Genomic DNA, 24,980 nt, shown 5'->3' with positions numbered 1-24,980 from the left:
CATTTTGTGGATTGTGTCCTGATATATCAGGTTTAGACTGCTGCCACCGTCCATCAGGACTCGTGTGAAGTGGTATCCGTCAATTATTGGGTCTAATACCAAGGCAGCCCATCCTGCACGCCGGATACTTGCTGAGTAATCCCGATGGTCAAAAGTGATCGGTTGAGACGACCAGTGGCAGGACTCCGCTGTGATAGGCCCTTGGGCATATTTATTTGGGAGTGCCGCTTTGTTTCTCCCCTTGATCACGTGTACCACGTTTACTGTTTTGACTTCTGGTGGAAATTTCTTTTGTTCCCCAGTTTCTTGCTTGAAAGGCTCATCCTCGTCTTCGCTTGGTGTATCCCCCTCCCCCTTGTGTACGGCGTTGAGCTTGCCGGACTGCTTGAAGACCCAACATTCTCTGTGGGTATGATTAGCGGGTTTACCAGGGGTGCTATGGATCTGACATATTTGGTCCAGAATTTTGTTGAGGCTGGACAATTCATCTCTCGCGCCTTTAGAGGGCGGCTTTTGCTGACCTGGCCGAGAGATTCTGAATCCGGCGTTTACCGCCGTGCTCTTCGGGTTGTCTTCTTTATTCCGACGCTTATTATTTTTGCTGCGTCGTGATTTCCCATTTTCGTCTCTAACTTCGGATGTACTTGGGTCGCTGGTGCTGCATCTGGCTAGCCAGCTGTCCTCACCCGCGCAAAAGCGGGTCATGAGGCTTGTTAATGATGCCATTGTTCTCGGCTTTTATTGGCCGAGGTGTCTGGCCAGCCATTCGTCGCGGACGCTATGCTTAAAAGCTGCCAAGGCTTCGGCATCCGAACAATCGACTATTTGGTTCTTTTTAGTAAGAAACTTGTTCCAAAGCTTTCAGGCTGACTCTCTGGGCTGTTGAGTTATATGACTTAAATCGTTCGCATCCGGAGGTCGGACATAAGTCCCTTGAAAATTTACCCGAAAGGCGTCTTCGAGATCTTCCCAGCTTCTGATGGAGTTTTCTAGGAGGTTTTTAAGCCAGTGCCGAGCTGTCCCTTTGAGCTTGAGGGGTAAGTACTTTATGGCGTGGAGATCATCTCCTCGAGCCATATGGATATGGAGATTATAGTCCTCAATCCAGACCCCAAGGTTTGTTGTTCCGTCGTATGCCTCTATGTTTACGGGTTTGAATCCCTCTGGAAATTCATGGTCCAGCACCTCATCGATGAAACATAGGGGGTGTGCGACACCCCTGTATCTGGGTGTACCGCGTTGTTCGGATGTTTGTTGTGTTGCATTGTATGCTGGAGCGCGCTTGCGTGGTCCATAGATGGATCTGGTTGCGTCGTCCTTTTGATGCGAGCCCTCGCGTGGATCGCGTATTGGCTTATGTGCGGCGTTGTTTGCCGCTCTATGTTGGCCATGAGGACGTCTATCCGGCCAGGTGGCCGTTTTGATTTTTGGTTGCGGGGGATCTAAGGCCTCCTCATCGAATTCATGTAGCAACTTCCGCTTCGGGTAGCTCTTGGTGGGGCGATTACCGCCGTACTTTGCTACTGCATTGAGTACTTTGTTCCATCTGATTCCGAGTGTGTCTTGTGCAGCCTTGAGTCTTTGCTTCTGCTTTTTTAGACTCCTCGCGGTGGCAACAAGCCTTTAACGGGCATTCTGTTGCTCCAGGTGTCTGTCCGGTGTGATGTCATCCGGACTATTGTCTTTGACAGAGTCAGGTTGTTCGGTTTGATTCTCCGTGTTGCCGTGGTCCGGCGATGGTTCACCTTGCTCTAATGCTGGGTCTATATGATCATTGTTTCTGCCGAGGCGGGATTTGGAGCGGCGCTTACGCCGCCGCTTTGACTGCTTCTCGAGGGGACAACCCTTCGTTGCGTCCTTCTGTTCCTCATCGTCGTTTTCTTTTGGTGTGTCCACCATGTATACGTCATGTGATGAAGTGGCCGTCTAGTGCCCTATGGGCAGCAGTTCCTGTTCGTCTCCTGCATCATCATCCATACCGTCGATGTCTTCGAAGTTGAGGTCGAGCATGTCGGTTAAGTCATCGACAGTGTCTACTAAGTGGGTGGCGGGTGGGCGGAGAATTTCTTCGTCATCCGCACCCCAATCCTGCCGGACATAGTTCGGCCAGGATCCTCCTGACAAGGAGAGAGACCTTAATGAGTTCAGTATGTCGCCAAGGGGCGAGCGCTGAAAAATATCCACGGAGGTAAACTCCATGATCGGCGCCCAATCGGATTCAGTAGGAATGGGCGCAGGCGGTTCGGAGTCCGTGGCCGGAGAAGAATCTGGCGTTTTAGCAACACGGCTCTCGCGAAGGGTAAGGTCGATGTTCGGCTCGATCGCCGCTGAGGGTAAGGCCTCCGTGGCGGGGTCCATCCACCTGTCCATGGACAGCGCAACCGACTCCGAACTGAGGGTCGGAGCGGCTGCTGGTGCGATCCCTCAGACACTGTCTGATGGTAGAGCTAAATCGTACCCATCGTGACCGCGAGACGCACAAGGCAGAGGCTCGAATCCGTTGAAGATCAAGTCTCCGCGGATATCGGCTGTGTAGTTTAAGCTTCCAAACCTGACCTGGTGGCCAGGGGCATAACTTTCGATCTGCTCCAGATGGCCAAGCGAGTTGGCCCGCAGTGCGAAGTCGCCGAACACAAAGATCTGTCCGGGGAGAAAAGTCTCACCCTAGACTGCATTACTATTGATGATAGAAGGGGCCATCAGGTCTAACGGCGACGACATAGAGGAACTCTCAATGAAAGCACCAATGTCGGTGTCAAAACCGGCGGATTTCGGGTAGGGGTCCCGAACTGTGCGTCTAGGCGGATGGTAACAGGAGGCAGGGGACACGAAGTTTTACCCAGGTTCGGGCCCTCTTGATGGAGGTAAAACCCTATGTCCTGCTTGATTAATATTGATGATATGGGTAGTACAAGAGTAGATCTACCATGAGATCAGAGAGGCTAAACCCTAGAAGCTAGCCTATGGTATGCTTGTCTGTTGTCCTATGGACTAAAACCCTCCGGTTTATATAGACACCGGAAAGGGCCAGGGTTACACAAGGTCGGTTACAAAGGAGGAGATATACATATCCGTATTGCCTAGCTTGCCTTCCAAGCCAAGTAGAGTCCCAACCGGACACGAGACGAAGTCTTCAATCTTGTATCTTCATAGTCTTACAGTCCGACCAAAAGATATAGTCCGGCTGTCCGGAGACCCCCTAATCCAGGACTCCCTCAGAACCCATTCGGACAAAGGAAGCATTTGTTGCTCAGTGCGGGGTTCTTGTTAGAGACAAGATCCCGATCAGCATCCAACAATGGTTAAAGCTGGCTAAAGAAGACCCTGAGGTGTCTTATGTCTCTGATATGCAGAAAGATGATCTTTGGACCGCGCTGAAGGCAAATTTCACCCTATCGCCAGAGGAGGATTCGGAGAAGCCAGTTAAAGAGCAATTGATCAAGTCTCATGCTCTTAAGAAGATGGCAAAACTATTCAGGAGGTGGAAGAATGAGCTGAAAAAATTTGTCGACAAAGAAGAGACACCAGAATTCATCGGCCGGTATGAGAAGATCAGAGATCACTGGCCCGCATTTGTGGCCCACAAGACATCGGACAAGAGTAAGAAGATGTCAATGACAAACAAGAAGAATGCTACGAAGAAGAAGCTTCACCATCGCACGGGGTCAGGTGGCTACCTCAAAGCCCGGCCGTTGTGGGACAAGGCTGAGAATGACCTGCTTGATAAAGGGGTTGAACCAGAGACATTGAGGTGGCCAGACCGTTGCCGGACTTGGTTCTTCGGGGCTGGCGGAACCTTGGACCTTGTATCAGGGAAGTGTGTTTGTACGGACGAGCAAATGAGAATACCCGTCACGAAGCTTAAGTACTATATCGACGCAGCGCAGGACGGGACGTTCGTTCCAGACAGAGAGAATGACGAGCTCACAATGGCCCACCGGAATCCTGAGCACCCTGGATGGACACGAGGCACGCCAGGCTCCATTTTGTGGAGGGCTGGGTTTCCGGACGCAGGCGGTTACAAATGCCAGGAGAGGAGGAAGAAAGTGGAGCAGATCCAAATTCAGGTGCTGCACGCAAGGGTACAAGCGATAGAGCAACGAGAAGCAGATCGCAACAAGCAACCCGCCGAAGCTTCCCCCGAAGCTACCCCGCCATCTCAGCGGAGAAGCAGTGTGGCTTCCACCAAGCTGCAGCAGCTGGAGCCTGTCTTCACGGCTCCTGCTAGCTACCTCGTGGACTTAATCACGGAGTCTCAAAATTGCCACCTTATGACGCAGTGGATGAAAATAAAAGTCAAGGCGGCTGTTGGCTCTGTTGCACGTCCTGAACCTGGCGCAACTTTTCACTGCCGGACGATTTTAGAAGGATATGCTAGGGTGATGGTGGAAGAAATAACGGAGGGATTTGAGGAGCTCGAGCTTGACCACCCTACCGGTGAAGGGGAGACTCGGATGGGTTCTGCTCTGAAGACTCCATGCCTATGGCGGAAGGAGCTCATCAACCTTCCGAACTGGGCGCCTCCTCCTCCTCCTCCTCCTCCGACGAGTCAGGACACTCCGCCTCCTCCTCCGCCTCCTTCTCCGGTGAGTGATCAGGGCACTCAGCCTCCTTCTCCGGCGCGTGGCGGCACTCCGCCTCCTTCTCCGCCTGCGCCGGCGCGCCCAAGCAGCCAGCCTACTCCTTCTCCACCTCGTCAGCAAGGGCGGAAGAGACCCGCCGCCGCTCCGGCGCGTCATAGTCCTCCTCCTCGTAAGCAGGGAAAGAAGACAGCCTCAGCCGCTCTGTCTGCTCCGACGTCTAGCAGTACATCCAGAGGCGGGAGGCAATACATATTCGGTCCTTCTCTGAAGACTCCAGAGAAGTTACCATACTGTAACACCCTTGATGCGACTATAGTTCCCACGTGTCGAGGCACGACTTAGAGACATAATCGCATTGAAGGCATATGTCGCAAGTTAGGCAATCTTCACAACATCCCATGTAATATAAATAATAAAGGGGAGATAACATAGTTGGCTTACACTCGCCACGTCAATCAAGTACATAAATAACATTACAACATCCAAACACTCATGGCCCGACTACGGCGCCAAAATAAAAGAGAACCCAACAAGCGACACGGTCCCAATCACCCCCAACTGGGCACCACTACTGATCATCGGGAAAGGAAACATAGTAACGTTGAGATCTTCGTCGAACTCCCACTTGAGCTTATACGCGTCTCCTGGAGCGGAATCATCAGGCCCTGCATCTGGTGTAATAGTAATCTGTGAGCCACATGGACTCAGCAATCTCGCACCCTCGCGATCAAGACTATTTAAGCTTATAGGTAAGGCAAGGTAAAAATATGTGGAGCTGCAGCAAGCGACTAGCATATATGGAGGCTAACTTATTCGCAAAAGAGAGCGAGAAGAGGAGGCAAAGCGCGTGCGAGAATCTAGAGAACAACCTGCGCAAACATTACTCCAACACCGTATCCACTTCCCGGACTCCGCCGAGAAGAGGCCATCACGGTAACACACTCAGTTGATTCATTTTAATTAAGTTAAAGTTCAAGTTATCTACAACCGGACATTAACAAATTCCCATCTGCCTATAACCGCGGGCACGGCTTTCGAAAGTTCAAATCCCTGCAGGGGAGTCCCAACTTAGCCCATGACAAGCTCTCACGGTCAATGAAGGAATAGACCTCCTCCCAAGACGTTCCGATCAGACTCGGTATCTCGGTAATTCAAGACACTTCGACAGGTTAAAACAAGACCAGCAACACCGCCCGAATGTGCCGACAAATCCCGATAGGAGCTGCACATATCTCATTCTCAGGGCACACTCAGATGAGCCAGACGTCGGGTAGGCCAGCCCAGAGTTTCCCCTGGTAGCCCCGGACATCGCTCGGTTGGACCAACACTCAGAGGAGCACTGGCCCGGGGGGGTTAAAATAAGATGACCATTGAGTCTGCAGAACCCAAGGGAAAGAAAAGGCTAGGTGGCGAATGGTAAGACCAATGTTGGGCATTGCTGGAAAAGCTTTAATCAAGGCGAACTATCAAGGGGTTCCCATTATAACCCAACCGCGTAAGGAATGCAAAATCCGGGAACATAACACCGATATGACGGAAAACTAGGGCGGCAAGAGTGGAACAAAACACTAGGCGAGAGGCCGAGCCTTCCACCCTTTACCAAGTATATAGATGCATTAAGATAACATAGCAATATAATGATATCCCAACAAGTAAATAAATGTTCCAACAAGGAACGGCCTTCAATCTTCACCTGCAACTAGCAACGCTATAAGAGGGGCTGAGCAAAGCGGTAACATAGCCAATCAACGGTTTGCTAGGACAGTGGTGGGTTAGAGGCTTGACATGGCAATTTGGGAGGCTTGCAAGTAAGTGGTAGGCATCGTAGCAATGTCATAGCAAAAGAGCGAGCAAACTAGCATAGCAAAGATAGTAGTGATTTCGAGGGTATGATCATCTTGCCTGCACAGTTGTCAGAGTTGACTGGATCCTCGAAAGCAAACTCAACGGGCTCCTCGATAGCAAACTTGTCTCCCGGCTCTACCCAAACAAGACAAACAAGCAACAAGGATACAATCAACCACGTGCAAACTCAAACAACACGATGCAAAGATGATATGCTATGCGGGATGCCATGCGGGATGCAAAATGCAAGATATGTCAGGAAACGCATGAACCTGGCCTCAATTTGGAAACCCAAGTGTGCCACTGGAAAGATGAGACGAAATCGCTTGAAAACGATATAAAGAACGCCGGAATCAGAGTTGCGGTTTGGAAATGGCAAGCGATTCAAATATGACACCGGTCTGCGATTTACAGCAAGTAGCCAACTAAATGCAATGAGATGAACATGCTACAGCAACCAAATATGACAACAAAATACATGACAGGGATGCATACAAGATGCTTAACAAAAGTCTAGCACTGAGCTACGGCCAATTCGTCCATTAACAGGTTCAAACAAGCATGGCAAAAATGCATATGACAAACAGTTCTCAGACTTAGTGAAATTAACACTTGTCTGGAATTTCAGATCAGGTAGCCCTCTTCGGAGCAACAAAACTACATGCTACAGGACCTGAACATGGCAAAGTAAAGCATGGCATGGAGCTACTCAAAGAGCTTAACAAAAGTTCCTTAGTGACCTTGAGCCAAAAGGGATCAGAAAATACAATTGCAAGCATGTGAACATAGCAAAAACATAATCAGTTTTCAGACTTAGTGAAAACTAACACATGCTGAAATATAACTCAAGTAGGCATGTTTACGAGCTCGATGCACTCACGATGGTGAAAGTCATGGCAAGACAAGCATACACCCATCAAGAAGGCACAAAATGCAATCTAGACATGGCAAGAATAATAGCATAGCATGCATGGATCAACTACAACATCACCGGCAAAATTGCAAACAAGTTGACAATCTGCCCAGATTCACAAAGTAGCAAAAGTAGAGCTCTATTGACTCAAACTAGGGTGCTCCATAATTGCAAACAAAGACATGGATGGATAGAGCGCTACAATATTAACAAAACATCCTTACTGATCATCCTCAAAAGAGGCACGGATCACTAGGAAACAATAAGAACATATGGCATCATGAGATAAACAGCTCCAGGACTTAGTGAAATTGCTAAGTCCCTGAAAACAGAATTACTAAGTGCACCACTTTATAAGCTTGCACTAGTCACCACACACATCACAAAAATACATGGGTTACACCTCTGGAAAGATGACAAAACCCTTAACAAAACACATGTAGAGCATCAGGGCATATCATGCACACATTAATCATGGCAAAAATGACAAAAGTGCTAAACGGAGTAGCAGATCTGACAATTAACTCAAGTAGCCCTTTTCTAACAGCATTTCGGGAATCAATATGAACTCAAATGAAAATGATGCAATGGAATGAAATGATGTACTCTCTGAGATGAACATTTTGATATGCTATATGCATGAATCGGAGCTACGGATGCAAAGTTACGGGGCTACGAACATGAGCACTTGAACTAGGGTTAGGAACAAAAGTCAACCGAGAAATATCTTTAGATCCAGATTTGCACGCCTCCCAATGCGGCGGTGGATCTCGCCGGAGACACTGTAGACGACGGCGGCGGCGGGCGCGTATGGAGCAGCCGGGCTTCCCACCGGCGATGAGGCGGCCGGCGGAGGCGGGGGTTCGGCCGCAATGGCTTTGGGCGGCGAGGCGCGCGGGACGGAGCGGCGCGCCGGTGTCGGGACGTGTCGGCGGAGCTCGCCAGCGAGGGGCGCGGTGGCCGGCGCGGCGGTGAAGAGAGGCGCGGGGCGGCGCGACTCCCTCAGGCGGCGCGGCGGCGAGAGGCCCGGTCGGGCGGTGGGGAGGGCCGACTGCGGGCCGGCCGGGCCGCGGGCGGTGGCGGCGACGGCTTGCCACGTGGCAGCCCCTCAGTGGCTGCGGGCGGCGGCGGCGGTGTGTCCGGCCGGAACGGACATGTCCGGCCACGCGAGGTGGAAATTTAGGGTTTCCGGTTTTCGGCCACGCGATCGTGATCGAACGCTCTAGATGATGGAGCAGAGTTTGGTGGGTTTTGGGCCAAATTGGAGGGGTGTTGGGCTGCAACACACACGAGGCCGTTTTGGTCCCTCGGTTAACCGTTGGAGTATCAAACGAAGTCCAAATGGTACGAAACTTGACAGGCGGTCTACCGGTAGTAAACCAAGGCGGCTTGGCAAGTCTCGGTCCAATTCGGAAATGTTTAATCCCCACACACGAAAGAAAGGTAGAAATGACCACCGGAGGAGAACGAAGCGCCGGAATGCAAAACGGACAACGGGGAAAATGCTCGAATGCAAGAGATGAACATGTATGCAAATGAAATGCACATGATGACATGATATGCAATGCATGACAACGATAACAACACACGGAGACAAAGACCCAAATCGAGAAAATAAAATAACTTAACGCCGGAAACGGCAAGAGTTGGAGTACAAATTGGGAAAGTTACATCCGGGGTGTTACACATACGAGATGACCCCGGAGGAAAACGAGAAGATCGTGCGAGACGAAGTGGGGAACTTCTTTGAAGGGGTGAAAGCAAAGAAACATCCACCTCCGGAGGAGAAGGTAGATCCGGTGAAAGTGAAGCGCACTCTGGAAGCCCTGAAGAAACCACTAAATTCTCCGCCGAAAGGCAACTATGAGCGCATTATTGAAAGTTCATTTATCGAAGCGGAGCGGTCGGGAAGTACTGTCAGTGATCAAAGGTTATCGGAACAATGAGCTGGGAAAAAAATTGCCCAGCTCGGCGAGCAAGCGAACCAATCGTTCCCCCCGCTCAAGGTGTCTAGCGATATCGTCGCTAACGATTCGAGAATGGTGCCCAGTTATAACAATCTTGATGATTACCTGTCCGACGATGTACATTATGAATTCTTTGAGGTGGAAGAACACAGATACGAGTACGGGAAGCCTCTCGTCAAAGATGAAAGGTCTCTAACAACGATGATGCGAAGATTGCATGATTGGTACATGAAAACCTGCAGAGAGTCTGGGGGGAGGAATACTTTGACGCTGAGAGTTAAAGAGGAGCATGACCTCGTTGGAACTGGTCTGTTGAATGTTCCATTTGAGGAGTTCTTCTTGTTTTTCAATCAGAGGGCCCTTGATAAATTAACGGTCACTTGCTACTGTCTGTAAGTACTACTTCTGTCATTAAGTCTCTATATATAGGCCAGCTCTTTCATTGCATGTATTTATAATTATCCTCACTATATTATGCAGATTGGAGATCGCCGAATTGAAGAAAAGACAAATCGGTGGTATTGGGTTCATTAACCCAAATATCATAGATGCATATTCGGTTGAATTTAAGAAAAAAGATACCAAGGCCAACTTGCTACGATCGTTGGTATTAAATCAAAACAAAGCTATAATACTCTTTTCTTACAACTTCAAGTGAGTGTTACTTTCTTGTGCATATTCGGTTTCTTATTAGTCGAGGTTATAGTAATGTAATTGATGAGTTATGCATGCGTGCGCAGGTTCCACTATATTCTCCTAGAGATTAAGCTCGAGCAGGGACTGGTAACCGTCTTAGACTCGAGACGAAAAGATCCCAAGGAGTATGCGGACATGACTGAAATTCTCGAGAAGTAAGTTAAATCGATCATTATCACACCATACCGGCAACTTTGTTCACTTCCTGATATCAAGTAATTGTTTTCTTTGTCTGGCAGGGTTTGGAAAAAAATTCACCTCAAAAGCTCCGGGACTGTCGAAGAAGGTGGAATTTAAACACCCGAAAGTAAGTACTACTAGCATGTTCCGCGCATCTCCTAGTGATTCAAGTGCTAGTTTCATCAATACCATTTTAGCATGCTTGCTTATCAGTTTGATTGACCTCTATTTCTTGTAAAGTGGTTGTGGTAGGAAGCCGGGAATAATTACTGTGGATACTACATTTGCAAGTCCATCCGCCACACGACCTGTGAGCGGGGCTACACTAAAAAACAATATGAAGTGCGTAAGCAATAATATTTAGAATTTAACTTTATTTACCATCTTTTGTGTTGAGTTTTATTCATTCATATATATGTATTGACCCCCTTCTTCAAATTAGATGTTTCGGATGCGGGATGAACTCCTAGCACCAGATCGCATGCGAGGAATTCAAGAGGAATTGGAGGCATTCTTTCTTGACCACGTGATCGATAAAGACGGAGAATACTATGTGGACCCTGTGTTCATATATAATTAGGGGATTATATTGTAAGAGATCTTATATTGTATATATGTAGCCAGTAGCGTCGGATACATATACGAAAATTTGTTGTTCGACCAATCTCTCGGAGAAGGAGAGGTCGATATCACTTCTCTCTGTATGCATATGTTCATGACGATCTTCTGTTTCCTTCATTTTTTACTTACTAGCTAGCATGTCGAGTGCTCTCTATACATATAGTACGTAGCGTCGACCAAGCACGGAGATAAGAGAGGACACTTCTCTCTATTAATTAATTAGCTACCTAACACAATATATGAAACACCTTAATTAACCATATAAAACCCCCAAATCCCCCCTTAGAAAAAAACCGAAAACCCTAGCCCCTGAACAGCTGACGCGTGGATGCCTATTGGTCCCGGTTGGTGCCACCAACCAGGACCAAAGGGCCTTCTGCCTGGGCTCGCCGCACCGGCCACGTGGAGGCCCATCTGTTCCGGTTCGTGTAAGAACCGGGACTAAAGGCCAAGGGCATTAGTAACGACCTTTTAGTCCCAGTTCCCAAACCGGGACAAAAGACCCTTACGAACTGGGACAAATGGCTCTTTTTCTACTAGTGACATTTGGATATCGAATATTCCAAGCTGCATTTGCCACAGCTTGATCTAATCTCTCTCGCATCTTTCCTCTGCCCCAAGTGAAATGGTCACCAATGTAACCTAGATCCCCAAGAACGCAGCCATATAAATAGTCCTGGCATGCTCTCATGTATCTTTGGGCCCTAGAAACTCAACTTTTCTTTTTCTTTAGAGCATAATCTTTCATTAATCACCAAGCAATAACCATGCTATATCCATCCTCCCATTCAATTCACATATGTACTCCCATAATTTATACTTACTCTCCCAACTCGGTTCACCATAGAAACTAGTGAAACGCCAATCTGTCTCATCATTAATACGCATCTATGAAATTTGGCTTAATACTCCCTCTGGTCCTTTTTACTCTGCATATAAGAATTGTCTGAAGTCAAACTTCGCAAAGTTTGACCATATTTATATGAAAAAATATCAACATCTACCATGTTAAAGTTATACAGTATGAAACTTTAAGTCATGACGCATCTGTTAGTATTGATTTCACGTTGTGAATGTTGGTGTTTTTTTCTATAAAGTTGGTCAAACTTTACGAGGCTTGACTTCAGAAAAATCTTATATGCGAACTAAAAAGGACCGGAGGGAGTACCATTCACCACATTTTTTTACCTCCTTCCTCCACATAAGCAGCAAGTCATCAAACTTGAACTTATGCATCAAACTTGAACTTATGCATCAGTTTCATGCCAGATTTTGCAAGATGCGACTTAGACAGGAAAATCACATCATATTTTGTTTGAGGTAAACCTGGGCATTCTCCGGGCTGAGATTTGTAAAGCCCTACCTCAAAATCCTAACCCCGAGCCCAAAGCACATGAATAGTGCCTTTTTTAATTAAAATATTGATTTTTGAGATATTTAAAATATATATATATACATATGTTTCTAATAAAATAATGGTTTATGCCTTGTACGGGCTTATGTTTGCGCTTTCAGGCCAGACTTCGAGCGGAAAAGCTGAGCCAACTCTAGCCCGGATGTCGGGCTTTCAGGGTGGGCTTTGAGCAAAAAAAAAACTAAGCCCATGCCCGGCCCGGATGTCGGGCTGGGCTGTCTGGGCCAGGCTGCCCATGCTCGGGTCTAGTTTGAGGTAACACAAGAAACCATTCATTTGCTAACATTTTTCGTGATAATAGATCCACCATTATGCCCGTGCATGTTATCATATTTCCCAATCGAAAATACAAAGGTAAACATGGTGCATGCTAACCCATTACAACTTTTTCTTGTAAAAATAGCAACAAAAATCAAATAATTCTAAAATTTTGGAATATCAAACTTGGTCGACTGGCTGCCCAAGTGTAAGTTTCGCCAAACAATTGATTTTTGTTCTTATGATTTTAATATTCATAGGTTGCACATGGAACCAAGTTCCAAAAATTCTTCCCAACCCAAGGGCATGCTCATCTAAAACTAATAATAAAAAAAGAAAAAAAAAGAATGAACAAGGGGAAGGGTCGAGAAGGAACTAAAAGTTATAGACAACACCCTCGATCTTATGAAAAGAACCATAAATGCATTAGACAAAGCGGTTCACTTAAAAATAAGAACATGAAGAAACTAAAAGTTATAGACAACACCCTTGATCTTATGAAAAGAACCCTGAAAAGAAAATGGAAACGTCATCGAGTCCAATGTGCTTCCCTCATGGAACAATCATCACCGGCACTAAGGTCGAACCACTTGGTCCAGCAAGACCTTTGCGGTTGCTCACCACAGACTCCAACAAGAAGCAGTGTTGCCTCCTATGTGGCATCAAGGCCAGGAGGAATGAGAATGGCCGCATTCGACTCAAAGATTCGACGACTCGCTGGAGGGAACCGACCGGCCAACAAGGGTGTTGTGGCTCCTCCAAAAACCACCATTGATTGAGCTTGAGATCCCCGTCATACGCCTCCAGATCCACTTCGTAGGTCCTTCCGCAGCACAGGGGACACCAACCTCGCCGGAAGCTAGCATCTGGTGAGATGCCGCAGAGTAAGCCCAAGCCATAGTGGGGGACACGCCGATATCCCCAATCTAGAAATCTGCCATGTTGGATCAGCTCGGTGTGACCACACTCTTATTTAGGAGCTGACGCTAGATCCGCCTTCCTCTCCACCATGGAGGAGAAGCAAAGAGGGTTGTTGACGACCACCGCATGCATCATGAAGGCAACGGCAAATTGGACTCTAGCGGCACAAGGCTAAACACCGTCAAAGCAAATCCAGGCCAAAGCTTCAAACCTACTTTGAACTAAAACCACGACGAGTAATTTGAAACGAAGGAAATAACTTGATAAGACCCAACCTCCCCCCCCCCCCCCCCCCCCCCGCCAAGGAAGAGGGAGGGAGGGAGGAGTCAAGGGCGACTTGGAGACTCTTAAGGGAGAGGAAGAGAGGGGAAAGCATAAGAGCCAATTCTATCACACACACACACACACACACACAAAGCAGCCTTACTTGCAATTAAGGCCACACGTTTTATTCTGTGCTTATGCAAGAGGAGCATGACATAGCATGGGAAATCGTGAGGCAAGCAAATTAAGCTGTGAGTATTTGAGGAAACTCAAACTGCAGGGTAATCCAAAATTCCAAATCATGTTGAGAATTAATAGTCAAACTGCACACTGTGGAGTACAAGCGTGAGAATAATCAAAGGGCAAAGCATAATTGTACATCTGTTTCTTGTAAGATCTCAAGTAAAGCATAAACTGTGGTTTCGACTTTCTGTGGTCTGACTATAGACAAATGGTGTGGAAGAAATACATGTAATCTTGGCCCTCCAAGGTATATAATATAAAAAAGAATCATCCCAAAGCAACCGGCCAGTAATCCTCAAAGAACAGAAGTCTGCATTTGAACAGAACCTATTATACACTGATAACTTTGATGGAGCTGCACCAAAAAGAAGATCGGCTGCATCTTAATGCTCCAGGGCTTCACGTGGGTACACTTAGTTAAAAACTGGCTGTACATTCACAGGGATGGCTTAAAACAGCTCTTCAGAATTGAATTTGTTCCATGCCTCCTGTTTTATATAAATATAAGAAGATAAGCGAATGCTACAATGTCAAATATATATTTCTCATCAATAGCAATGATGAATATCGCGACCAACCAATGTGAATTACAATAGCATGTAGGATAGGCCTCCACAACTTGGTAAATCCACAGTTAATATGGATGACACAAAGATTAATCCTACTACTAGGTTGCTCGGACCATTGATCTTGATCTCAGAGCCTTTCAGTATGTTCTTAATCTAGAACACACCAAGGATTTTTTGCTTTAATTTGGCATCCAGCCATCCATCCAAGTTTTAGTTGACATGAATGAACAGAAACAAATTAAATACAAGGCTAGAGAGAGAAACTTAATTGTGAAAGTTACTACATTACAGCGAGTCTATTGATTGTTCCTGTGCAGATGTGGCCATCTGAGTTAAACATTCAAGGCAACACAAGTGAAAAGCGCACTTATCAAGTGTTCAACTCAGTTGGTGTTTTTTCCAAGCAGCAGGGCAAACCATGTATATCATTCCATTTGCCAAGCTGAGTTACAGGCCAAACGCTATTTGCCTCATCTGAAAGGGATTCAGAACGAAAGCGACACAAAATAATTGTGGTAGCCCTAGGTCAGCACATAAAGTGGCATGCTTAACACATTGTTAGGGCAGTAATGATGGTTCTCTAACAAAATAACATCTTAACTTGTCACTATTATACTTGTTGCAAAGCAGCATGAATACACACCTTGAGCATGTCAAAGACCTTCTCAGCAATATATTTCTGTTGAAGAGTCGCACCCTTCTGTTGCACCTTATCAGGATGGATGCATAACGTTGCCTTTCTGTACTGCTTTTTAACAGCAGCACCAGTAATCAAATCAGTCAAGGATACAGCTTGCCATCCACACTCTGGCCAAAGTATCTATTCACAAGGGAAGTGTTAAGGAAATAGTGAGCGTGTTTATGCAACAAAACAATGATAGCACCCAAAAATAAAGCACGAATCCGGTGAAAACGCAAGGAGAATAAATGTTGACTCACATATTGCAGAGTTGATAGTAAAGCACGCAAGTTGCCCTCTTTTCCAGCAGCCCACCTCTTAATTTCAAAGTCTAATGAGCCACCAATTCTCTGGAATCAAGAAAATATCAAAATGAGTAGAGTGCCTATTAGCAACCAAGAAAGTCAAGCTTAAAGGGTCGAGACATGTTGCCCTATTACGAACTAAAGAAAAGGCCAGCAGAGTCCATGAAATATTGAAAATAATGTGCAATAGCAGAAAGCATAGACTGTTTACATCAACTAAAATAAGCAGAATCAAGTTGCAAGTTATATGGGCAACACAACACTTACATCTCTTTCTGCTTGTTCCCTCTGAACCTGCATATCTCGTTCATTCTTCTCAGCCAAAGCTTTTGCCTGCAGATATGTTATTGTTATATGACGAACAGTGGTGGCAGAATAAAATATATCCGTCATTTCTTTATAACAGGGGAGAAGGGAGAACAATATGATACGGAATCAGCAATATTAATCTTGGGCAACATCTATCTACTATTACCCTTCAAAAAAAAACATCTATCTACTATTATACTGACAGGAAAAGGTGGGAACATTACCGCTCGCTCACGGGTCCTCTGATGACGTTCTAACCTAGCACGTCTTCTTTCTTCACTCTCCCCCTCAACATCTTGAAATGCGTCAGATGATGATCGGGCTGAAAAATAATACTAAATGAATCACCGAAACTGCAAAATTTGGGAACGAATATCATTACGAAGTTACAAGCTAATACTCCCTCCGTCCCATAATATAAAACCATTTTTGACACTAGTGTGGTGTCAAAAACGCTCTTATATTCTGGGATGGAGGGAGTATTATTTTGGGAAGACCAGTGCTTACTACTTTCAAATTCAAATAGGTCAGATAGACCATTGCCAAAAATATTTGTGGCTGATGGTGGGTTTGTTTTTCTGGTAGAGGCCGACGTAGAGGCTGTTCTCTGTGATCCATTAACTGTTCCTCTACCTTGTGGTTGAGAATCAAACATAGAGTCCTGAAACGTTCAACATTAGCAAAAGGTAACACTAGTAAATGGCATCCAGACTTCATTTTATGTAAATATTTTGGGGCTCGAATGTACCACTGTTGGTGTTGGGGCCCTCTGCTTTGCTGCACTAGTATCTCGAGCATCCATACGAAAGAAGGACTCAACATCATTTGGTGTGCTCTGTTTTTCTTTTGCCGCCGCTGCAGCTGCTGCTGCCTGCCTTTGTCGAGCCTCAGCAGCAGCTCTTTCCACCGCAACTCGCTCAGCTCTCTTCCTTGCTTCTTGCTGAACTCTCTCCGCAGCAGCTCTTTCTGCTGCAGCCCTCCCCCTAGCAGCAGGCCTCTCCCTGTCCCTGGCTTCAGCAGCAGCCCTCTCCCTTTCTTCAGCAGCAGCCCTCTCCCTTTCCTCTGCCGCAGCCCTTGCAACCCTATCTTTAGCCTCAGCTGCAGCCCTCTCACGGGCTTCCTGATGAGCCCTCTGCACAGCAGCACGATGTGAGCGTTGGCGGGCATCCCTTTCAGCTTTTGCACGAGCTTCAGCAGCTGCTCTCTCCCGTGCCTCCTTCGTAGCCCTCTCAACAGCTTGTTTCTCTCTTTGCTGTTCCAATACCCTCTCCTTTTCAACTCTTCTCTGTTCCTCCCTTAGTCTCATTTCTCGCGCATGTTCCAATCTTTCCTGGCTTTCTCTCTCTTCACGAGCTGATGAATTTGAATCAAACTCTTCGTCATCATCAAAAGCATTTTTATCATAATAAGCAGGCATCTGATGCTTTCCCATGGCAACACCTTCTGATTCATCTACTGAAGAATCATCTGCTTGCTCTGGCGTATCTTTGTACTGGTTGTGCTTTTGGCTGGACTGTGACACATACTCGTCATCTTCTACATTTGCTTTTGCACCCAGGGGTTTTTGTTTAAGAAGTGGCGGTGATCTGGAAGGTGGCGGAGCACTAGTTGGCTGAGTGAAGAGAGGGATCTCAGAAACTGTAAGCCATATATCGTCTTCGGATTCAGTAGATATCGGTGACTGATTATCCATACCATTGCCACTGTATCTCTCTGAACTGTCATCGACATGAATATCAGAGTACCTTGCAGATTGTGGTTTCGCCATGCCATTTCCGAAGTCCTCCAGAGAAGATCTGCTTGCTGGATTTCTCTTCACCGAGCTTTGTACAGAACTTGACTCTCGGGCTTTGCTTTGTAGATGACTATCCTTGGTGTCGCCATTCATTTCCGAGGTAAACAAAGGATCTGATTTTGGGGCCTGGTCAAAAGCACTTGAATCCTTAAATAAACTATCAGCAGCAGCAGCACTATCAACACTCATGCCTTCAGCGTTTGCAGACTTATCAAGATCTTCCAAGGGATCTGTGAATCTCCCCGGGGATGGATATGCGGAACCTGAAACAGAAACTCTTTCTAGGACAACAAATGGATCGTCTACGAAGCTGGCTGTTGATTTTGAAGCTGGAACTGCTGGCTTCTTTTTGTTATCGTCATTAGTGTTCCTAAAAGTTATAATGAATATTATGGGAACACATTTTTTACAGAACTTGTATGAAATGAGCAAGAAGATAGCATAAAATAGAAGTGTGAGGTTTATGGGAACCAAAATGCACAACTTGGTCTATTCGTTAAATATGCTTCTATCATCAGATCTTTTGGTAACAGTCATCTTCCTCGAGGTTTTGACCCATCAGTACGGAGAAAAAGGTTTTTCAATTGGCATCAGCAAAGTTGAATACCACAGCTTCGGGAACTTTGACACTGTACTGCTATTGGATGAACTAGCAGAGAACATACCGTACTACTGAAGAAGTAATATACGTGGAAGAGAAAAGTAAGAATTACCAGCCAAGGCACATAAGATCTCTAATAGTAGCAACGCATGGCATGTACTCCCTCCGTTCCCAAATAACCTACGAACAAACACCACGATAACTTTTACCTGCGGAAAAAAGTTGTTGAAGACACATTCATGATAACTTCTATATAAATAGCATGATAATATACACACTATAAACCTGATAACTTAGGTACAAACATCGTGATAACTTTGAACCGGAAAAATAAGTAGTTGAAACCACAACCCCGATAAACTTTGTGCAAATATCAGCGCATCCTACACCCCGTAGACCTAATAACATAGGTAGAAACACCGCGGTAACTTTTACCTGGAAAAAAGAGTTGTTGAAGACACGCTCGTGATAACTTTAACCCAGGGAAAAAGGTTGTTGAAAACATAAGCCCAGTTAATTTTGTGCAAATATCAGTTCATTATACGCACCTTAGACATGATAAGTCAGGTACAAACACCACGGTGACTTTTGCGTGAAGAAAAAAGTTGTTGAAGACACACCCGCGATAACTTCTATGTTAGTATCATGGTAATATACACATCACAAATCTGATAACTAACGCACAAACACCATCATAACTTTTTGACCAGGAGAAAAAGATGTTGAAAACAAATTCCTATAAATTATTTTATAAATATCATGATAATATATGCATCACACGGGTGATAACTTACACACAAACACCACGGTAAAATTGAACCGGGGCACAAAATTGTTGGAAATATGACCTCGGTAACTTCTATGTAAATAACATGATAATATACACACCAATTTATGGTAACTTACTTAGCCCTGGCGTGATAACTTTTGACATTAAAAAAAAGATGTCGGAACATATCAACATCAGATCTAGTTTAGAAGGTCTCGCCGCAATGGACTTTTTTATGCAAAAAAAGATTTTTCAGTCGGACCGCCGGTTTGAACTACAAAACATTCTAAAATTTCAAATTCAAAGAATCTAGGATGACATCAACTTTTTGTCAGGTCTATGGTGTGTATATTACCATTCTTTTACACACAAATTACCAGGGAATGTTTTCATCAACTTTATTTCTCGGGGACAAAATTTACCGCACTATTTATCTGTGAGTTATCAGGTTGGTGGTATATAAATTACCATACATTTTACAAAGAAGTTATCGGGGTGTGTTACAACAACTTTTTTTTCTCTAGGTCAAAAATTATCGTCATGTTTGTGTGTGACTTATCAGATTTATGGCTTATAAATTTATCATGCTCTTTACGAGAAAGTTACAGAGTGTGTTACAACAACAAAAGACGTTACAAAGGAAGGAAAAATTCGGTAAAAAAAGAAAGAAAGAAAATAGTTTATTTGTCTCGTGGCCACGTCACGTACCGGTACAAATACTATCTAACCTCATTTTGACAACAACTGGAGCTAGATCAGGAGGTTACGAGTAGCTATGGTGTACCATCAGGTAATGTGTTCGACTCCAGTTTCGTACAGTTTTTTTTACCACGCTAGAAAAGAGATTGATTCGTCGCTGGGGAAAAACCGGAAGGGAACGAGGAGGGACGAGTTGGATCGAAGAGATTGACTCGTTCGGATCTATCCCTTAAAAACAAACGTTTGGACGTTAGTCCAGTCCTTTACTTATTTAGTCTTACAAAACTTTAATTGTTACTTTATGCTATACCTAATGGTTTGAAATTTTCGTTATCTGTTGTGTTGAAAGCGAACTCTGTTCTCGGCCCCTTCCTCATGTTAGGCTCAATATAGTGCATACGTTTTTCTTATAATCTCAACTGATTTAAGATACACCCAAACGCATCAGCACAAGCATGGAAAAAAGAAGATCAGCAGTTATTTTTCGTCAATTTAATCACGGATGCCAGGGAAGCTCTCTTTGCATAAGGTTGCTTCTAACGTTCACTAAGATTCTGTTCTAGATTTTCACATTTCAGTTCAACCTATCCAACATCACACTAGTCTGAGACACAAGAATGAACAACCAAACCCAATGCAGATCTAATCTAAACAAGCAAAAGCTAGAGCGCTCACCTACTCTTTGGAGGGCTGCTACTGGCGAAACCTGGGATCAGATCATCGAACCCGTTGCCCTGCTGGTCCTCCTCCACCACCGACTTCTTCTCCCTGGCCGGCTTCATTCCGAACCCTCCCAGCAGGTCGTCGTCGTCCTCGACCACCACCGACCTCTTTATCTCCTCCGCTTGCGGCTTCCCGCCGAAGCCCCCTAGGAAGTCGTCATAGGAAGGCGGAGCCGAGCGGTTGCTGCTCGTGAACACATCGTACGCGGGAGCCGCCGCCGCCCCCGCCCCGGACACGCCGTCACTGTCGTACGTGGAGTTGGAGACCCTCGTCCCGCGGACCGGTTCGAAGAAGTCGTCGTCGAACAGTGGCTTGGTTCCAGTTGCCGCCGCCGACGATGAGGAGGGTCCCTTGAAGGAGTCGAAGATCGAGTCGAGGGGTGGACCGGAGGCGGAGGCCGCGGGGACGGGCGCGCCGAAGAGGCCGTCGTAGGACGGGGCGGGGATGGATCTGGGGTTGGGCCAGGCGGATCCACCGCCGCGGGCGGCGGCCATGGGCGCGGCCTTGCCCTGCGGCCGCACTCCGAAGTCCCTCGCCAGGAGCCCCTCGATGCCGTCCATGGCCCGCGAACGGCGGCGGCGGCGGCCTCGCCGGAGAGCAGGGGATAGGAAGGGGAAGAGATCGGGAGAGAGAAAGTGGTGGGAAAGGGGAGGAAGGTGGTGATGTGTCTTTCTCTCTCTTTGTTGGCACGTTCGTTGGCACCCTCGGTCGGTGTATGGGGGGTGGAGCCCACCGGAGGTTGGCATGCATGCCAAATTCTTTAAAAAAGGAATTTAGTGCTGTTTTATGGAAAAAATATCTAACGCCAAATAAATATTCTACTTCAGCAAACATAGAAATTGCCTGAAATCCAAAATAATAAGCTACGCTATAAGGACGGCGTCTCACGTAGTCCACATCATCACATGAACATTGTGTGTGATGGCCAATGACAAGAGAGGTTCATGCTGGACAATTGAATAAAAGGGTCGCTTCGTCCTTCTGTCCACATCGGCACAGGTGTGTTCGCGATAGCCAATTGGAGGAACTTTTAGCGATAGAAAGAAAATCAGCACACGCTACCTCTCTCTTGTTCCATCTCCTCCAGCCCCACGCCCCTCATCCTCTTCCCGCAGCTCCGCCGCCGCCCCCAAATCCATCGCACGAGGACTAGCCCGCCCGCGCCGACGACGCGCCTCCACCATTCGGTCATCCCATCCTGGCTCCTCCGGCGTCGGGCATCGGAGAAGGCAAGCCATGCCGCTCCCAGACCGTCTCCTCTTTGCAGCAAGGTGTGCCATGGCAGAAGAGGGAGGGAGGGGATGCCATGGAGGCTCGGCTCCACCTCTCCCATCCTCTGCGCGGTGGCCTTCGAGGAGGACCTGACGTCGACCGTGCTCGACGGGGTGTGGTGGGGTTGCCTCCGCAGACGCTCATCATGGTTACCGTGAGAGGGTCACCGCCACCACCGCCGCGGCAATGGGACTAGCGTTCCCGTTGAACTGCAAGTCGTTCGTATCTTGGCCCCCCTTCTTGTTCCTTCTTTTGGTTAGGAATGTTTGCAAATCAGCGGCTTCCCTTCTTTGGTCAGGAATATTGGAGCTTCCATTAAGACTTTCCAACCTAGGAGGAGGTGGATGATCATCATCGTCTTGGGATTGATCACAATCACATAAAATAGGTGGACAATGTGACCACCATCAACAATGATGGCTAAGAGGAGTGGCAACACATATATCACAACTAGACCATAATAGCGCGCGTTGCTGTACCCATCCATTTTTATTATAATATAACAAATGAATTTCGAAATACTTGATGGTTGAATTGGAAAGTTGTATTATGCTTGTTAATGCCATAATTTTCATCTCAATTTTGTATTCACTGCTGGACAAAAAAAAGGCAAAAGAAGAGCAAACTATATTTTTTATTGTTCATACCCGGTGCAGAATAGCCACATCCAAATAAGAGCATTATTTATCAGACACCATATTTTCTCTTTTCACAAAAGAAGGTACCATATTTTGTCAACAGGAACAAAGTGGCAAAAAAGGGAAATTCACTTTGGCATATGGAACATATGCTCCTGCCATTGAAAAATATATTTCAAAACGTTAAAAAATTCCGAACACAAATTTGACATGTACATCACATCATTGTATCTGCGCACTCCAAGTTTCATGAAAATCCGACATTTTATACTCCTTGTGTAAAAAGACAAAAAAATATCTCATGAAAAGCCTATTTTAACACTAAATTTTGTCTTTTTTACATGTGACACAAAAGTTGTCAGTTTTCCATGACAAGTTTGTGTGCACGTAGAATGTTGAGATATAAGAGAGAATCATTTTTTCAGGATCTTGTAACATCTCAAAATATTGCTAAAACTCATTCAGAAAGCGAGGAGCACATGCTCCCATATGCCAAAACGCTTCTCTCCTTATATAATCTTTTTTGGAACATGTATCTCCTTTTTAAGAATTAAAATACATTATAATCCCACAGTACATAAAATAAATTTGGCAAGATACAACCCCCATCCACGCTGTAACCCAGAAACCACCAACAATCAAAACACAATAGTTTTTAAATTCCGCAAAAGGATAAGACAACACAAATACACATGGCTAACCGCACACAAAAGCGATTGTTAATTAAAGTCAGGAAAACAGTTCTTTTTGCCCGACTGAGACAACACAAATACACATGGCTAACTGTACACAAAGTGATTGTTAATTAAAATCAGGAAAACACTTCTCTTTGCCCGACTGAACTCTTGGCATAATCACCCCCTCCACCTGATGACATGTGTCCTTGTGTGGGCCTGCCCACCGTTGTCGCCCTTCTGTCTTATCTCTTCGTCCATGAAGGCAAACCACACCGCCTGAACTTTTTTCCTATTCTTCTTCCCTGTCCTTGGTATAGGGATCAATCGTAGTCCTTTCGATAAGTAAGAGTGTCGAACCCAATGAGGAGCAGAAGGAAATGACAAGTGGTTTTCAGCAAGATAATTTTTGCAAGCATTAAAATTGTTGGTAACAGGTAGTTTAATAGCAAGATAATTTGTAACAGGTGACAATCATGATTGATCCCCAATAATTGTGGGTCATCAGGTCAGAATCATGAAAGATGTCCAAGATAGTGTATTTGCATGTGAATCTTCTCTTCGCTTATTAATTCTTTCATGAAGTGCATCATTGACCAATGCTATGTTTGTAAATCTTCAATAAATTTTACCACTTATACTTTTCCTTATGTGATGTCATTACTTACCATAAGATTAGCATATGATCTTTTTCATTTATTTCTTTTTCATTTTTATTGAAGCATAAGAGTAAAGAAACAAAAACTCAAACTACTCTTTGTTATATATCTCGCACACGATTACATAGATAGATCACTAAGCAAGCACTCGAAAACTGATCGAACTAAACTTTTATTCAACTAGATCATAGGATAACTAAAGATCGAACTAAAATAGATAAAGGGAAAGATAGTGGTGGTGATACGATACTGGGGCACCTCCCCCAAGCTTGGCACAAGCCAAGGGGAGTGCCCATACCCGTTGCTCAAGTCTCCTTCGATGGGGAAAATGATGATGGTGGTGGTGTAGTCATGTTCTTCTTCTCTAGCTTGCGTCTGAGGTTGAAATTATCCTCCCTAAGATCCTCATTCTCTAGCTCAAGCCTTAATATCTTTTTGCATAATGCTGGCTTGCTATCCTGTAGAAAACGAGAAGGGATAGATTGGGTTTTAGTTTTGCTGGGGAGGCTTGACTTCTTGAGCTCCGTGTGAAAATTTCCAGGTTGAGGTAGCGGGGCTTCATCTTCATCTGAGGATGCATCCTCCACCTCCTCCGGATCGGTTCCTTCTTCTTCGGTGGACCATAGGTAGGGATAAATTTCCCCAAAGATCTTTGGATCCACAATATAGTTGGAGACATAGCTCCCTCCCTATGAATCGTGAGACAACATATTTCAGATCTGCTAGAAAAACAACAAGACAGAAGGACAACATACTTCTCCCCGATACGGTGGTCAATACGTTTGGGGGTATATAAATATTTTTTATCTTGGGACACAAGCAAACAAGAGGAAAACGGAGTCGAGAAGGTTCCCAAGGTGGACACACCCCACCTGGGCGCGCCAGGCAAGGCAAGCGCGCCCTGGTGTCTTGTGCCTTCCTCGGTTACCTTCCTGGTTGTTTCTTATTTTCCTAATATTCATAATATTCCAAAATTGGCAAAAAATATTTTTGCGGATTTTTCGGAGTCCGTTTACTTACCGTATCACATACCTCCTCTTTTTCAGGATTCTGGAGTGTTTCGGAAGATTTCTTTTATGTGTTCCTCTGGTGTCATGGTTTTAATAATATTGCTTTCAACATTAATAGGCGTACCTAAGATGTAGTGCTTAATTCTTTGCCCATTGACCACCTTCGGGTTAGTACTTTCGGCCTTATTGATCTTGATAGCCCCAGAGCGATAAACCCCCTCGATAATATATGGTTCTTCCCATTTACAAAGAAGTTTTCCTGCAAAGAATCTAAAATGAGAGTTTTACAAAAGAACATATTCTCCAACTTTGAATTCCCGCTTTTGGATTCTTTTGTCATGCCATCTTTTAACCTTTTATTTAAATAATTTGG

General features: G+C 45.6%; 1 protein-coding gene across 1 annotated transcript; it reads right to left on the bottom strand.

Annotated features, from left to right (window-relative positions):
- Positions 1-13,944: 13,944 nt before the first annotated feature.
- LOC123086208 (auxilin-related protein 2) lies at positions 13,945-21,028 on the bottom strand. Its single transcript, XM_044507925.1, has 8 exons — positions 20,307-21,028; positions 16,516-17,932; positions 16,275-16,428; positions 15,992-16,089; positions 15,726-15,791; positions 15,414-15,503; positions 15,118-15,294; positions 13,945-14,393 (listed from the first exon to the last, which is right to left on the bottom strand). Exons 1-8 carry the CDS (start codon positions 20,912-20,914, stop codon positions 14,355-14,357), a joined length of 2,649 nt encoding a protein of 882 aa, XP_044363860.1. The 5' UTR covers positions 20,915-21,028; the 3' UTR covers positions 13,945-14,354.
- Positions 21,029-24,980: the final 3,952 nt, after the last annotated feature.

Source organism: Triticum aestivum, chromosome 4A, assembly GCF_018294505.1.
Source record: "Triticum aestivum cultivar Chinese Spring chromosome 4A, IWGSC CS RefSeq v2.1, whole genome shotgun sequence".
Lineage (NCBI taxonomy): Eukaryota > Viridiplantae > Streptophyta > Magnoliopsida > Poales > Poaceae > Triticum > Triticum aestivum.
The sequence above is the reverse complement of the archived record's forward strand: the minus strand, read 5'-3'. Positions and strand labels throughout refer to the sequence as shown.

Excerpts from the sequence above, each read along its gene's own strand:
- LOC123086208 (XM_044507925.1), bottom strand. The coding sequence starts at position 20,914 with ATGGACGGCATCGAGGGGCTCCTGGCGAGGGACTTCGGAGTGCGGCCG. Across the intron at positions 16,090-16,274 it reads CCTATTTGAATTTGAAAGTA|CCCGATCATCATCTGACGCA; the intron begins GTAAGCACTGGT and ends ATTATTTTTCAG. Across the intron at positions 15,792-15,991 it reads AGAGGACCCGTGAGCGAGCG|GCAAAAGCTTTGGCTGAGAA; the intron begins GTAATGTTCCCA and ends ACATATCTGCAG.